At 40.8% G+C, this 15,782-nt stretch overlaps 1 protein-coding gene across 1 annotated transcript; it reads right to left on the reverse strand.

Annotated features, from left to right (window-relative positions):
* Positions 1-470: 470 nt before the first annotated feature.
* Positions 471-13,281, reverse strand: LOC107035247 (E3 ubiquitin-protein ligase TRIM58-like). The gene is made up of 6 exons (XM_072949391.1): positions 12,859-13,281; positions 10,369-10,464; positions 7,161-7,391; positions 5,224-5,246; positions 5,026-5,126; positions 471-1,057 (listed from the first exon to the last, which is right to left on the reverse strand). Exons 1-6 carry the CDS (start codon positions 13,279-13,281, stop codon positions 471-473), a joined length of 1,461 nt encoding a protein of 486 aa, XP_072805492.1.
* Positions 13,282-15,782: the final 2,501 nt, after the last annotated feature.

A 15,782-nucleotide genomic window follows, 5' to 3' on the forward strand; every position in this document is an offset into this window, starting at 1 on the left:
GTAAGAAGAGAAGATGGAAAATAAGGAGAAACAGAATTATGGATCTGATGCTAGAACGATACTGGACTGTTCTAAACCAATTTAAGAATTGCCATTTCTAATTCTTAATATGTGGAAAACTTGGAATGAAAGGATTTTAGGAGTGAGACATTATAGTAAATATATAGATATCTTTGTTTAATACAAGATCCATTCATTGGAAGAAAACCTCATCAAGAAAGCGTGTTGGTGCCATCTCGGAAAAGAGTGATAAGATTGTCCCATCTCCAAAATTATTATACTACACAATCCTCTTCCAAATGCAAATATTTTGTATGTTCTCTGTTGCCCCTATGGGAGAGTTCCCATAGTGACCAGAAGTAAAGTGCTGATGTAAATGGGGACATTTACTGAGCCTTCACATATGCATTTCGTCCTTTCTACTCCGGGAAGCTTTGCCAGGCTTGGGGGTGTATCTCAGGAACAGAATTTTAGGAAAGGTCATCTCTAATATTAGCGCGGTCAAAGCGAGCTCTGGACGCCCGGCTTTCTGACTCCACTTCCATGATAGGCGGCAACGTTATTGGAGTCGTGTCACAGATGAAAAAGTAAGGTCGGAGGAAACCAGAGAACAGATGGTTGAATGTGTAGATGTAAGACCCAATTGTGACGTTGTAAAAGGAGATGTCACCTGCTTCATAGTCCAAGAAAATCCCAATGCGACGCGGCTGTTCCAGGTGGAGGAGAGGCCCTGGTGGGGAGGCAAGGACCAGGTACTCACTCCCTTTCAGTAGCCACATGGCCCAGACCCCATTTTCTGGAGATGGTGTGGTTTCCCCCTTTCTTGACACCGTGTCTTGACAGACACCTAACCCCCATTCTGCTTTTCCTCCCACCACGACTTCCCAATAATGTCTCCCCGATGAGAAGTTCTGCAAACCCAGGATGCAGGGCCATGTGTCAAATCGCTCGGGGTTGTTGGGGACATCCCTCCACAGTTCTCCGTCCTGCACGCTGCGCAGGTCTGCGGTCAAGAGGAGGCTCGGATGTGCTGTGGCAGGATCCAGTTTTATGTCAACTGCAGAAAGAATTTTGTGGAACACGTAAAAAAACAGAACATATTTGTGAAAACTTATAAAGCCAGGATATTGAGGAAAAGAGTCACACCATCCTCACTCTCTCTAACAACCCCTAGAGATAACAAAGTAAGTGTATCACATTGCAGATTAATGAGTAGGTGCTTTATTGCTTTTGGGTGTATTCCACTGCTACCCCAGCATAATCCAGGGCTCATTATTGTTCCCAATTAAAATGTAACCATTGATTATATGACAGACCAAGTATATAACCATTTAGATTCCTTTTATCTCTATCCAAAGCATTTGGGTGTTCTTAGGAAGATCTGCATTTAAATAAAATTCACAACTCCCTTGGGATGATTTCTTTTTTTCCCTCAAAGCCTATAGAAAAATTTCCTATGATACTCACATGTTTCAATTTGTTTTAAATTCAGATTCAGCTTAATATGAAATTGACCGCTTTCAAAGCTATGTTACGATGGTAGGCAGAATTCTACAGTGAGTCTCATGACCTTCAGACCATGGTGGTACTCTCATGATTACGTTATATTGCATGAAAAGAGGGAGGTGATCTAAGTTTCATTGGCTATTGGGCTGGTGGCAGAAGGGAAAATCAGAGAGGTTCAGATTTCATGAGTCATTGTTGCCTCTGAAGATGGAGTGGGATCCGTGAGGAGAAAGGTTTGGTGATCTCCACACAAGGAGACGGGGATCTCAGTCCCACAAGGAAATGCTTTATGTCAACAAACTGAATAAACCTGAAAGTGGATTCTTCCCCAGATCCTTCAGAGAAGCCCAGCCTGGCCAGCACCTTGATTTTGATCTTATGAAACCCTATGCAGAGAAGCCTGCTGAACTTATGTGGGCATCTGATCTAAAGAACTGTGAACTAATAAATGGATGTGGTTTTAAGTAACTAAATTTGTGGTAATTTGTTACACAGCAGTACAAAACCGACACTGATACTATGAAGTCCCAGTGAGATTATTATGAAACTTTATTTGTACCTCTAATTAATAAGTATATCTATTTATGAAATGAACAAGGGAGGGTATAAAATATTCAGTATCTTTTCTTCATAAACATTTAAAAATAGTAAATTTTGTTAATCATATTTTTGTTTTAACAGAATAATCACACATATTTATAAGATGACTGTTATTCTTACTTGTCTCTAAGCCACTTCTGGTGACCTTTTAATGACAGTCAAACCTGAGAGGGTCACATAAGTAATACATCATCTATGCTATCCCACGTAGTCTCCCTCAAGGTAGCCATTATCATCCTCACATTATAGACGGGAGACTCAAGAGTCCAAGAGATTATGTGATTTTCCCAAACTCTAGAGACCATAAAGTAACAAGAATTGAAAAGAACTGTGGAATTGTTTGGAATTGTGCTAAGTCTATTTAGTATATGTCACGTCTTTATACACCATTCCCAATCCAGCCCACTTCTTTGCTCCTTTATAAGAAAATAAATCTGTGAAATGGTTGTTAATACACCAACCTCCAATTCCCGTCCCTACCTCTTCTTTCTTAAATTCGGTTGCTCACCAAGATAGAGTAATACCCTAAACAAACTGCCCTTTCTTCCCAATTACCCACACACTGGAAAGCAATCAGTCCTTAGATTTCACTTGAAATGACTTTTCTGTAGCGTTTTGACACTGTTAAGAATCTCTCTGACCTGGAAAAATTCACTTCTCTTTCCCAAAGACACCACCAGTCACCATACTTTCCCTCCCTCTCCACTAGCCACCTTTTCTGGTCTCCTTTGCTGTTTTCTCCTCTTCTCCTCCATCACTGCTCCTGGATAAGACGAAGATCTCAGGACTGCGACCTCTTTTCTCCTGCTCAGCTCCCTCCTGCTGTGTTCTTGGCCTGATAGGCTCATTGCTTTCATTACGTTCCATTCATAAGCTTACTACTTCAGAAAATATATCTCTAGCTTACCCTTTTTTTCCTGGCACTCAGTATTTGTAAATTCATCTGCCAACGTGACATCAACATTTGGATACTTAACATTCATCACAACATTGATGTGACCGAAACCCAACTTCCCTTTTTCTGCCTCACCTGCAGCTTTACCTGTCAATGTACACAGCAACTTCATTATGTTAATTCTAGCGTTCTAAATCTTAGAATCATTCATGACTTTTCTCTTTCTCTGACACCTCCTATTTAATCCAGGATATCTGCCTTCAAAATATACCAAGATTCTGTCCATTTCTCAGCACCCCCCATATCCAAGAGACAGTCATCTCTGACTGAATTATTACAAAGGCTCCTAACTGACTTTCCCACATCAAGCTCTGACTGTCTGTAATTTATTCTCAATGAAGTACACACAGTGATGCTTACAAAACATTAGTCCTGTCACGCTATTCCTCCACTGACAGCTTTAAAATGTCCTATTTCATTCGGAGGTAAAGCATCTGGCCCACAGTGGTCTTCCTGTTGGATCCTGCACTATGGGGGCTTTCTCGGTCTCTTCAGCTCTCCCCTCACTCACTCCACCACAGCCTCACAGACGTCCTCAAAGCTCCTGAAATGTAACTCCCATACTTCCATTTCAGGCCTTGTCACTCACTTCTGCTGCCTGAAATACTTTTCCTCCACATCAGGTATTTGCTGAAGTTACCCCTTACCGAGCGAAGTTTTCCTTGCCCATCAAATTCAAAATCAGATGCTCTAACCCCAGAAATCCTGGCCACCCTTAATGTATTCTCTTTCCCCCTATATTCTGTATCATCTCTTAACATTCTATGTATTTTGCATAATTTAAGTAAATATTTGCAACATGAAGCTGAAGATTTGTAAGATTTTTGTTGTTTTTGTTCCATGATATGTTCCAATGCTTCAAAGATGGCCAGCATAAAATACACAGTATTTGCGGAATTGCCTAATTAATTATTTAATTCAATTAAAAGAAATGGTAATCTGAAGACACTGATGATTGCAATGACTCGCAACATTTCACATAGTTAGTATATATTAATCTGCCCATCAGAACATGGATTAAATCACTGAACAGGACTGATAATGAATTTTCTCATCATGCGACAAAGTTCTTTCCCAGCGAGTAATAAAACCACAACTTAGCCCCACAGTCTGTTTTCATTCCTTGCTATAAATTGAATATAAAAAAGAAATTAAATGTACTGATCTGCTTTCAATAAACAACATGATCAGACCATACAAACTAATTTATAACACCACAGTTATTCCTATGTAAATATAATTGACTGAATAGTTTTGGATTTACTGACTAATTTAAGCAATTTATCAATTTGCCAAATAATAAAAATAGCCCATACCTTGTATTATTTGATGCACCATAGTGCTTTCATATACTGATGGCTTTTTTTCTGCTTTCAAACATGTTTCATTTAGTCCTCCAAACAGTACAGCATTTTGCAAGGAAATGGAGATTGGCTGGAATGAATGTTACTTCTATCACAGTTAAGGTCACTTTTAAACCCTACGGTTCTAACCAAATGTAGCTTATGTGGATGCCCGTGACTCTGACAGTCTTTAGGACTAGTCACCAAATATCAAATATCCCAATACTCTTTTTCTGAGCATGGCGCCCTCTCCCTTCCCCCCTTTCATAGTGTGGCATGACCATCAATAAAACCTTCAGGGAAGCCCTGAGGCCACTTCAGCAAGGGATGCTTTAGGGGCGGAGCCTGATTCACCATAACCTTGCCCCTTCCCATGACTGTCAGCAATGGCAAGGAGGTGGGGCTCTGTCTGCACGGGTTCCCAAGGTGAGATGGTATGAAACAAACGCATCCAGAATCAAGTAATAAACCAGTAACATGATCTCAAAATAAAACTGCTGATTTTCACCTCTAACCACTGGGTGCTGTTTGTTACTGCAGCATGACTGGTACAGGAATAAACCGCTGTTAACAGCCACACCCCAGGCACCGTAGGTCCTCAGGCTCTAAAATGCAGCTTACCTTGGAAATTCCTCAGCATCTCCCTCATCCCAGGGATGCAGCACATTGTCTTCAGCCCCACGGGGATGGGCTCCGGTTCCAGCCGTGGGACACTCTTGCTTCTGAGAAGGGCACAGAACAGAAAGCTCTTAGGAGGGCTATCTCGACAACCACCTCGGCCTCTCCCAACCCCTTCTCTGATGCAGAAAGTAAACATACCGGCTCAGGGCTCCTCCCACACCCTGAAAGTGAAAGAGAAACACAAGCAGATGTGAGTCAGGCCTCCGAACTACTTTTGGCAGATCGGGGACACACCATGAACATCTCTTTAGGAATTATTGGAAATCATTAACTATTAAGATAAAACTACAGGACACATGAACCTCTCTTCATGAAAGCCAAAAACAGGCTGCTGTTGACTTTTCTCGTGAATTGAAAATAATGTAATCTGTTAGCCTCTATTGCAATAAAATCAGACTACACAGAGTTGAGGTTAATTTCTCTATCTACTGATTTAACTATTTACTGAATTAATAATTCTGACATTTGACTTTTTAATGAAGAGTGACACTCTGTAAGTGGACTTAGGGTAAAAATAGATTCCAAATATCTGCAGGAATTTATTTGAGAAACAGTGAAAGGTACAGACGTAAAATGCCACTCTCATTGTCCCTGTAAGAAAACCCTAAATTCCTCATTCTTGGAACCAACATACCATATCTTTGGACTCATATGTGATAAAATAAAGATAAAAGTCATTAATATCTAGCAACATTTTATCTTAAAATAGATTATTAAATAATTCACCTGTATTATGTTTCCTCGATCCCTCTAAAAATAGCCACCTGTCGAATTAATTTTGACGGGGCATGAAAACAAGGAAATTATCATCTTTACCTTCCATGGGAATGATAAGGCTTTGTGTTTGGCCATTAAGGGGAAAATGTAACTTTAGTGGTACTGACGAAGAAAGGGAAAAGAGCGTATGAAAATGAAAATAAATTATTTGCAAATATATTCTCCCTAAGATTTGTATTATGAAACATTTTAACATTTATTCAGCCCTAATAAATGTTCATTTGAAATCAGTTGTGCTTTGAGATGTGATGAAACAATGAATGTTATTGAAAATGCCAAAGTTCTTGGGTTTATGTACTCTCTGAAATTTAGAAAATGTATTCCTGTCTGTCAGCTCACTCACTTGGAAGTGGGCATTGCAAAAATAATAATAATAAGGTTTACTGATATATAGATCTGTTGAAGACAAAGAGGGACAAATTATATAAAAATGCTTTGTAAATTCATTCATTTAATACCACTCCTGCCCAACATTGTGACTAGAAGCTATTAGTCACAATACTTGTATGAATTACTTAGTGCTTGTATGAATTACTTAGTTCAAAAATCCTTAAAGGAGTCATTGGGGATGAGATATAATAAAATGTGCCCAGAAATTTCTATTGCAGTGAATTCTATCATGATAGCATGCATTCAGTAATAATGATGACTTTCTCAATTCACTTGGGATTTAATGCCTTCGGGGATGATTAAAAGGAAATATTTCCTTTTCTCTGTTACTTTCTGTCTGCTCTATAATCTCAAATACATTATGAGCAAGCTGCATGGAGCCCAAGGAATCGCTCCCCACCCAGCCTGGAACGGGCAAGACAACAGGGCTAGAAAACTAGCATTTGCCTTAAAAATTAACAATGCACATTTCAAGGTGAACAATTTAAAATGTTACTCCTACTTGTAGCCATTGACACTAAAACAGCTGAACAAGATTTTTGGCGCTGGCCATCACTGAAATACAGCAGTATTATCACTGACAGACTGTGAGGTTTTAAGAAGTGTTTTTCAGGCAGCATGCTATAAATTGTCCTTTTTTATTCAGTTTAATATTATGTAAATCATTAACTTTAGTTTTAAAAATATTTCAGTTTTTGACTTTAACATGGACTATTTTGTATGATTCTCTAGGGTCCCTTCAGATCCTGATGCTAGGATTGAAAATGAAGATGCTTTCCAAATAAATCCTAGAGTGCTATTTTCCTGAAGAGCATAAAAGCCGAAGTGATTTGTCCCTGAAAGCTCATCTGTCTGTCCCCTTGGTCTCAGGTCTGCCCCTCCCTCCCCTCCCAGGTACCCAGCCTCACCTCCAGCAGACCCAGCGCTGGGCACTGGCTTCTTTCCTGCAGCTCCCCTGCCAGCTCCTTCAGAGCCCTGCTCTGCTGGGCCAGCCGGTTCTTGCTCTCCCGCAGCCTCTGTAGGGTGGCTCTCTCTTCCTCCTCCAGTCTCCTGAGCTGCAGTTGCTCCTCCAGGGCCAGGAAGCCACGGTATTTTTCAAACTCTGAGCGGAAGCGCTGCCTCTGTGTTTCCACTTTCTCCTGAAGTGACGGAGCCCATCAAACCATCAGCGACTGGGGCAGAGTGTCTGGCCTCCACCTTCATGATGAAGCTGGAGGGGACGCTGTCTGGAGCGATCTCATCCTCATAACTATGAACTGATCCACTGTATTTTAACAACACGTAGAAACCAGAGGCGACTCACCAGAAGCTTGGTAGACTTTGAGAAAGACTGTTGGATGTGAATTCCCATTTCCATGGACTTGAGGGCAAGGCACTTTTATATTCAAGTTTTAGTATCATAAATGTGGCAAAAGAAGTTCGGGAATTCAAATATGCTATCTATTAAACTGTTGAGCAAAGTGATTAGCATAGCATAGTTGCACAACAGATGTTAGAATTTATTACTAGTGTAATGAGAACTGTGTGTAAAAACCTGAAACACGAGGAGAGATTAAGGAGACTTGGATTTGTAAATAAGAAAATGTTCAGGGATTAGGAAATACTCCTCAGCAAAGTGATAATCCTGAAACTGTGAGGCTAACATTCTCTGCAGAAAGAACTAATTTATGTAACTTCAAGGAATTCATGTCGATTTCTACCCAAGTCTCACATTTGCCATTTTTTAGTGGACCCAAGGAGCTAGGTGCTTGTCAAAGGAATGATTTCGATGAGCCCAGACATTTACTCCTTCCCATACATAGAAAAGCACTAAATTCTTTAACCTGAGATATCTGGTTTTCTTTAACAGTAATCTTTTAATGTTCCGACTACCTGGTCTTTGTTGTAAACCTCCTATATATCCTGCCTCCTCCCCCACCTCTTTGGAGCAGTCCCTCAGAGCGATCTGAGAGGCTGTCATCCCAGCTCGAGCCCTCAGAAATGTCCTCCGAATAAAATGTAACTCTTAGCTTTTAGGTTGTGCATTTATTTCAGCCGACAGGAACATACTTTGATACAGCATCAGTGTATCTAAATTTTATTCTCTTAAGATTGGTAGGTGGAAAACTAGCTTTACACTGAGTATACGAGGCAAATTATCCTCCCACAGTCTCCCCACACTTTGAATTCTCTGGCCCATTATTAAATATTATAACATCTTGGTTAGATTAAAGGACATAAGCTGTTACCTTTAAAAAAAAAACTCTAATAATAATTTTCCCCAAATTTCCTAAGGCTCAACTCCTTCCTCCAATTTCCCACTTCTACCTCCTTCTGCCACTTTCTAAACAAGTAGATTCATATCATACTGACTGCTTTAAAAATCAACCACCTGTGAATTCCATATTCTGACCTGAAAGGTACAACTCGGTGAATTTCTCCCCCAGGCCTCATTTTAGAGGCTGTGCTAGTGAGGAGTGGTGCTAACAATTCTGTCACTGAAAAAAGTAGAATTATATTTGGGTCATGAGAGATGACAGGGTGAGAAGGGGGTTAGTTGTAACTCATTGTTCCCTCACATCACCCTTTTGAGTATCACAATTATATCTACAGATGGAGAAAGGCAAGGGTTTTCATAGAATTTAGACTTCATTTCATGAAGCACAGGCTTGTTGCATTTGGCTCACCAGGATACATTCTCAAAGCTAAAATCATGCAAGTTTACGGGGCTTAGAACAGGGAGCTTAGAATCATCTCTACTCTAGAATAATCTGTGGCAGGTTTTAAAAAATGTAGGAATCCAGATCTCAGATATGGAGTTTCTGGTTTTGTAAACTTGTGGTTAGGTCAAAATTAAAAACAATTTACTTGGACTATTTGCCTTCAAAGAACAAAAATTATCAATAAATGTCCATTTCCATTAACTTTATCTATAGGATATGTAACTATGGGAAAGATAAGACATATCACAGAATAAGAATATAGCAAAAATAATTCTTATGAACATATCTATCAGAGGAGAGACTGTAAGATACAATTTTTTGAGGAAAGAGGAAAGAAAGAACTAAAAAATTATAGAAGACAGTCAGAGAAAAAGGGTTCCTTGGAGAAGTACAAAGAAGAGAAATATTCTACAAAGCAAATTCTATATATGTTGTAATATATACTGTATAAATATAAACACTGATGTAATTTCTATATACAGTTTCTCAATCTTGACCCTATTGACACGTGACCAGGTGATTGTTTTTTTGTGATTTTTGGGGAGGAGGGAAGACTGTCCTGTGCACTGTAAGGTGTATTTAGCAGTATTCCTGGCCTTGACGTGTAAGACCTGAATAGCAAAACCACCCTCTCCCAGTTCTGACAACCAAAAATATCTACAGAGGAGGGAGGGCACAGCTCAGTGGTAGAGCACATGTTTTGCATGCAGAAGGTCCTGGGTTCAATCCCCAGCACCCCCATAAATAAATAAATAACTTACTTGCTTCCTCCCCCAAAATAAAAATTAAGCAAAAAACACAGGTGATTAAAAACAGTATCTACAGATACTGCAAAATATCTCTCAGAATGCATCACCCCAGGTTCAGAACCCCTCTGTGCATGTTTGTGTATGTGCGTATTTATATAAGTAAGAGAAAAAAGGAGCAGATGAGGTGTAGAAAAGAGAGAAATACATATTTGAATGACTGAAAAGACACTGAAAATTCAGATTATTTTACATATAGTAAGATGATCACTATCAGCCTGTATTCTGTATTTATCAATGCTGTGCAATATTTATTATTTCATTCATCCAACAAAGATGTAATTTTTAAAGCAGGAGGGACACTGCAAGACTCTGTTCTAGGTAATAGGAATGCAGCAGTGAGTGACAGCAAGGTCAAGATCAGTAAAGGTTATTTATTCCTAATTTGCATTGGGGTAGTGTTAACAGCGATAAAAAGAACACAGCTGTACAATATTAACTTGAGGGGCTGAGGTGATCCAGAATGATGCTGAGATGTTTTTCTTGGGTACCTATGTAGATGGAGCAAATGTCCTGGGGCAGGGAGGATGGTGGAAGAACGATGCAATGACCCAAATTTGGATCTTTCAGACAAGCTAGCCTCCTGAAGCCCCAAAATATTCTCTTACCTTCCAAATGACAGTCTTCTTCCCCACACTGGCCTCCTGAGTTAAGGCTTGCTCCATCTGTTTCCTCACAAGTTCCTGGGCCATCTGGAGCTTCATCTGGGAAGATACACGGAAGCCGTTACAGATACCCTCATTCAGGCCTTAACGCTGACCAGGTATGTGGGGAAATACAAAGATTAGGCCCTAGGAAGCACAGAAAAGTTTTCAACCTCATTAATACCTGTTAAACACAAACATGTTTTCAAATATTGATGCCAGATATAAGCAAAGATTTATCTAAAAGTGCGTTCATTGCAGCATTATTTTAAATAGTAAAAACTGTATTAACCAAAATATTAAAAATAAGGGAGTGAGAAGAAAACCTATTTTCACAGGATGGAATTAAAATAAGGTGTTGTGGAATATTTAATTACAAGAAATACTCAGAATTTTAAAGAAAATTAAAATAAGTGTATGTCAAGTAAGCTGACATCAATTCTGAACAATAAAAGTGCTTATAATGAATATATAAAAATTAGTAAGAGATCAGTTATGTATGTATAATAAAGTATGTTTAGTAAATGAGATCTCATCTGCCAGTACTTGATTGAAAACTGTTGCTGTTCCTTGTCTCTATATATTTCAGCTTCTTAAAATTATTTATCATTTTATAATCAGAAATGTATTTATTACAATTTGGCCAGAAGAAACCTTGTAAGTTAGAATTTATTAAATAAAAACAGAATGCCATAAATCTCACAAGGGGTAAAAAAAAAAAATAACGCAAAACTATTAAGTAGTGAATACTAAATCACTTTTCAACCTTAAGACCCCTGCTAGAGGTCAACACATACATTTTATTTACAGAAAACACAATGATAGATACATACACACATTTTTAAACTCTTCCCAAAGTAATTGGACAGGTCTCCGGAAAAATAAAATAAAGCTGAAGATAAACAAAAACCCAAAGTCTTCCCAAAGCCTTTGAATACATCTTAAACACCAACTGTTTTTAAGGTGATATTTTAATGTAAAGCACACAAAATAGCAGTAGAATCCATGGAGGCACGGAACGAGATGAAGAAAGTGACCTTTTTTTTTGGTGTTCAGAAGGAATAAAACACTTTGATATTTATAGGCAAAAGAAACTGTAGGCAAAAGCAAGGAGGCGAAAAGGTGTGGCACGTTTGGGGACAACAGTGATTAGGCTAGTTTTGCTGGACTGAATGACTCGTTAAGACAAGAACTATATAGTAAAGGAGCTAAGGGCCTTGGAAAGTCTTGACTGATGGGCTAAGGAAGTTGGAAGGTATTTGGTATTTAGTAGAAGGGCGAGTGAAACAGAGAAGAGCTTCCTTAGAAATATGACATGAGCCACGCACTCTATGGTACCTTCTGTATAAAAAAAAAAAAAAAAGGAAAGAAAAACAGGAGCATACTTCAAAAGTCTAGCTAGAAAGCAGCTACTATCTGAATTTTGTAGACAACATTCAAAATCAAGAAGGAAAACCAGGAGGGCTATTTCGCACTAGGATCAGAGGGAAGTTGAAGGCCAAAAAAAAAAAAAAAAAATCACAAACCCTGATTTAAAACAAAGTTAAATTAATAACAATAATTATTGTTATGCTTTTAGAAAGTTAATATTTGCACTTTACTTCATTGGGATAGCACGTCAAGGAAATGTCAGTAAAGATGACTTTAACCTCCTTTGTTCCAGCAGCTGTTCCAGATATTGGGCAATTCAGTGTGTTCAGAATATGTCCAAAAACTTTTGATGAGCTGCAGTAGGAAGAATCGTATTCACAGAATTTCCAATATGAGGCACCTCTTTATTAAGGACACTCACATCATGAATTCACGAATATATGTTGAGTCGTTAAGGGCCCCTGTGCTTAGCTATTGGATTCTCACTCTGAGGAACATGCATTGGCAGGTTTTAAAGTTAATCAGAGCTTTGTGCTCATTCAGACACTATTCTTAGCCAATGTTCAAACACCAAGGTGGTTTTGGTGACAGTATTAATTAACATGGACCTAGACACTATGCAAAAGCAAGGCAATATACAAATAATAGTTATTAGTGAGTGTTTGCAATAACAGTGTGCCCTTGGGGCTAAGAACCAACTGGACAACACAGCCCTCTCCACCAGTGCTATGTGTGGAACCCAGACCATCAATGTCAGGAAAATGAAGACCAGCATGAAATTAAACAGCCAGGGAAAGTTTCGTGGGAGAGAGGGGCACTCTCAAATGATGGTATGTTTCAGACCCTAAACGGGGGTCCCGAAAGGTGGGGTGATCACGGAGCCAAGGCAAGGGGACCCCAATGTGAGCCGTGACCGGGGAGGGTGGGGAGGGTGCGGGGTCACTCGGATCAGGTGGTGCCACTTGGCTCTGTCCCTGGCGAGGCACTCTGAAGACCTCTGCCTCGGTCGGCCCCCCCTGTTCCCGAATGACACCGCCGGCCCCGGGGAACCGCAGCCCTCCGCGTGCGCGCAGCGGCCCTCACCTGGTAGCACCTGGCGGCCTCCTGCAGCGGCACAGTGTGGTGGCTCCTGTGCTCGGGGGTGGTGTCGCACACCCAGCACAGGATCTCCTGATCCTCCTCGCAGAAGCGGTTCAGCTCCTCGCCGTGGCGCGGGCACTGGCGCGTCCCCGCGGTCCCCAGGCCCAGCCCGAGCTGCCGCACGCTGTCCACCAGGCTGGCCAGCTGCCTGTTGGGCCGGAAGGTCTCCAGCCTGAAGGGCCCCCGGCACTGCGGACAGGCGTAGAGGCCCCCCTGCGTGCTGCTGGCCTTGTCGCAGAACTCGGAGATGCACATGCGGCAGAAGCTGTGGCCGCAGTCCACGCTGACCGGGCTCTGCAGGAAATCCAGGCACACCGGGCACCTGGCCTCCTGGCACAGCCGCTCCCCGGGCGCCCCCGAAGCCATGGCGGGTGGCGGGCGGCAGCTCTGCTTCCCCGCAGCTGCCGGCACTATCTCCCCCGATGGTCTGGCACAGAAGGGAGGAACCCCGCAGCCTCGGGGGAGGCAGGCACCCGACGGGGTTTTCTTCCCTGGCTGGGGTTCAAGAGTCCAAATGCGCCACACCCAGTAAAGCCGCAACTCAGACCACCTCAACCACAAGGATGAAATGAACATTCTAGTAACTCGGGCCTCCTAGGAAAGGCGTTTCTAACGGAATCCCTCACCGCACCCTTGATGGAGCCTGTATACTAGTGTTTTTTCACTGTGATGTTTTCACTGGAGAATTACTTGGCTCCATTCCCCCTCTTTATTTTCTGAACTGCCCCATGACCTTCTTATCCTTGGACAGCAAAACGATTTCTTTTTTTTTTTAATTTTTTTATTGAAAATTCCCTTTTATTAACTTTGTCATCATTATTCCCATAAAAAATAAACTTACTAATTAAAACAAATAAATATTACAATACCAAAAAGGGAAAATAAATAATGAAATAATATTGTAAATGGAAATGAAACATAAATCTACATATTGGTTTGTGATGGTAATGAATAGAAACAGTAACAGACCTTAACTTCCACAAATTAGGAACTGACATTTTTTTGGGTTTTTTTTTGATATTTTTTATTGATTTATAATCACTTTACAATGCTGTGTCAAATTCCAGTGCTCAGCACAATTTTTCAGTCATTCATGGACATATACACACTCATTGTCACTTTTTTTCTCTGTGATTTGTCATAACATTTTGTGTATATTTCCCTGCGCTATACAGTGTAATCTTGTTTATCTATTCTACAATTTTGAAATCCCAGTCTATCCCTGGGATTAGGAAGGGACAGCAAAACGATTTCTTAAAATCTTTTTTCAAACTTCATTTTTTTTTCTACGTCCCGTTAATTAGCCCATGATAAAGAAATGGGTAGACGGGTTGATGGAGAGATGCCTGAAAAAATATGTCTATAATAACGATGGTTCTACAGCCCAACAGTTCAGAGCATTTAAATCCTATGATTGTTGCAAAGCATGTCCTGGAGGTTAAGACATTGGTTAGAAGGAGTCATTCAAGCACAGCCCATCAGTGCTGTGGTGCCTGTGAGGTGGGGGAGGCTGAGAAAGACATAGAAGAAAAGCAAGATGATTTGACAAAAAGGGTGTGATTCCCTACTCAGGATGGATATGGTCAGGTCATTAGGTCATCCAGGAAGTAGACGAATGTGGGAAGTGACTGACATCTGCACAAGATGTAATTTTCAGTTTGTTGAGTTTGAAGTGATTGACAGGCATGCCTGTAGCAAATCATTCAATCTGTTTCTCAGCCAGGCTGCCAGGATCTCAGACACAAAGGTCAGCAAAATACACATGGCCCGGCTCTTCAAGGGAACCTTAAAACCCATCAAGGAGAACTCATACCTGGGGGAAAGGACACTCAACAGTGATGCAAGAAGGTGACAGAAGTCTCTGAACTAGTCGGGGGGGGTCAGGATTGGGCGGTCGGGGAGCTCTAACTTAATAACTGAAGGGTGAGTGCAAGCAGGAAGCAGGGCTCTGGCAAGCAGAACATTCAGAGGGCACAGAGTACACAAACTGAGCTACTGCTGAAGGGAGCAGAATGTGCCCCATGACATGAGGCAGCCAGGCAGGCTGGTGTGTGTGCCAGATGGGGAGGAGCTGCGGCAGATAAGGTCCCAGTGAGAGGCAGGGCCAGATGACTCAGGCCCTTGCAGATCCTGTGAGGTTTGTGGGTCCTCATCCCAAGGGCCAGGGCTTGGCCTGGAGCGTTGGTGGAGGCCAAGGTTTTGAGGCCGTCTGCCTAAAGGATAGATGAATAATTAAAGTAGATAGATTTTTTGTTTTTGAGAACAGAGACCATTATGAGCAGAATAAAAGATGTAAAGTTAGAAAAGAAAAGGGCAGAGGGCTCTTTAAGAGAAAAGCCAACTCTGGCCTCAGGCTGAAGGCTGTGTCACTTGCTAGATAAGGGGCTTTAGACAAGATTCTGTCCCAAACTTCTTCTAAAATCTGAAGACATTGTTAGTGCCACTCATACAGGGCTGTTCAGAGGATTAAATAAACTAACAGATATCACACATTGGATACAGTTCTTGGCATGTAGTAAGTGTATTTAATTAAAGAAAAAACAGAGGGAGGATATAGCTTAAATGGTAGAGCATGCACGAGATCCTGGGTTCAATCCCCAGTACCTCCTCTAAAAATAAATAAACCGAATTACCTCCCCATCATCGCCAAAATTTTTTTAAAATGCAATACTAATTTTTTTAAAAAACTTAAAGAAAAAAGAAAAGAAATAGAAGAATGAATGGAAGAAAGATAGACAGAATAGAAGTAGATTTTTGTCTATGTTTTCAATACTGAATTCCCAGTACCTTGAAGAGTGGCTGGCATAGACAGGCACCCGATAAATACTGGTTAAATAAATAAATGAATAAATGAGTGAAAAGAATCA

Source organism: Vicugna pacos, chromosome 25 (assembly GCF_048564905.1).
Source record: "Vicugna pacos chromosome 25, VicPac4, whole genome shotgun sequence".
Lineage (NCBI taxonomy): Eukaryota > Metazoa > Chordata > Mammalia > Artiodactyla > Camelidae > Vicugna > Vicugna pacos.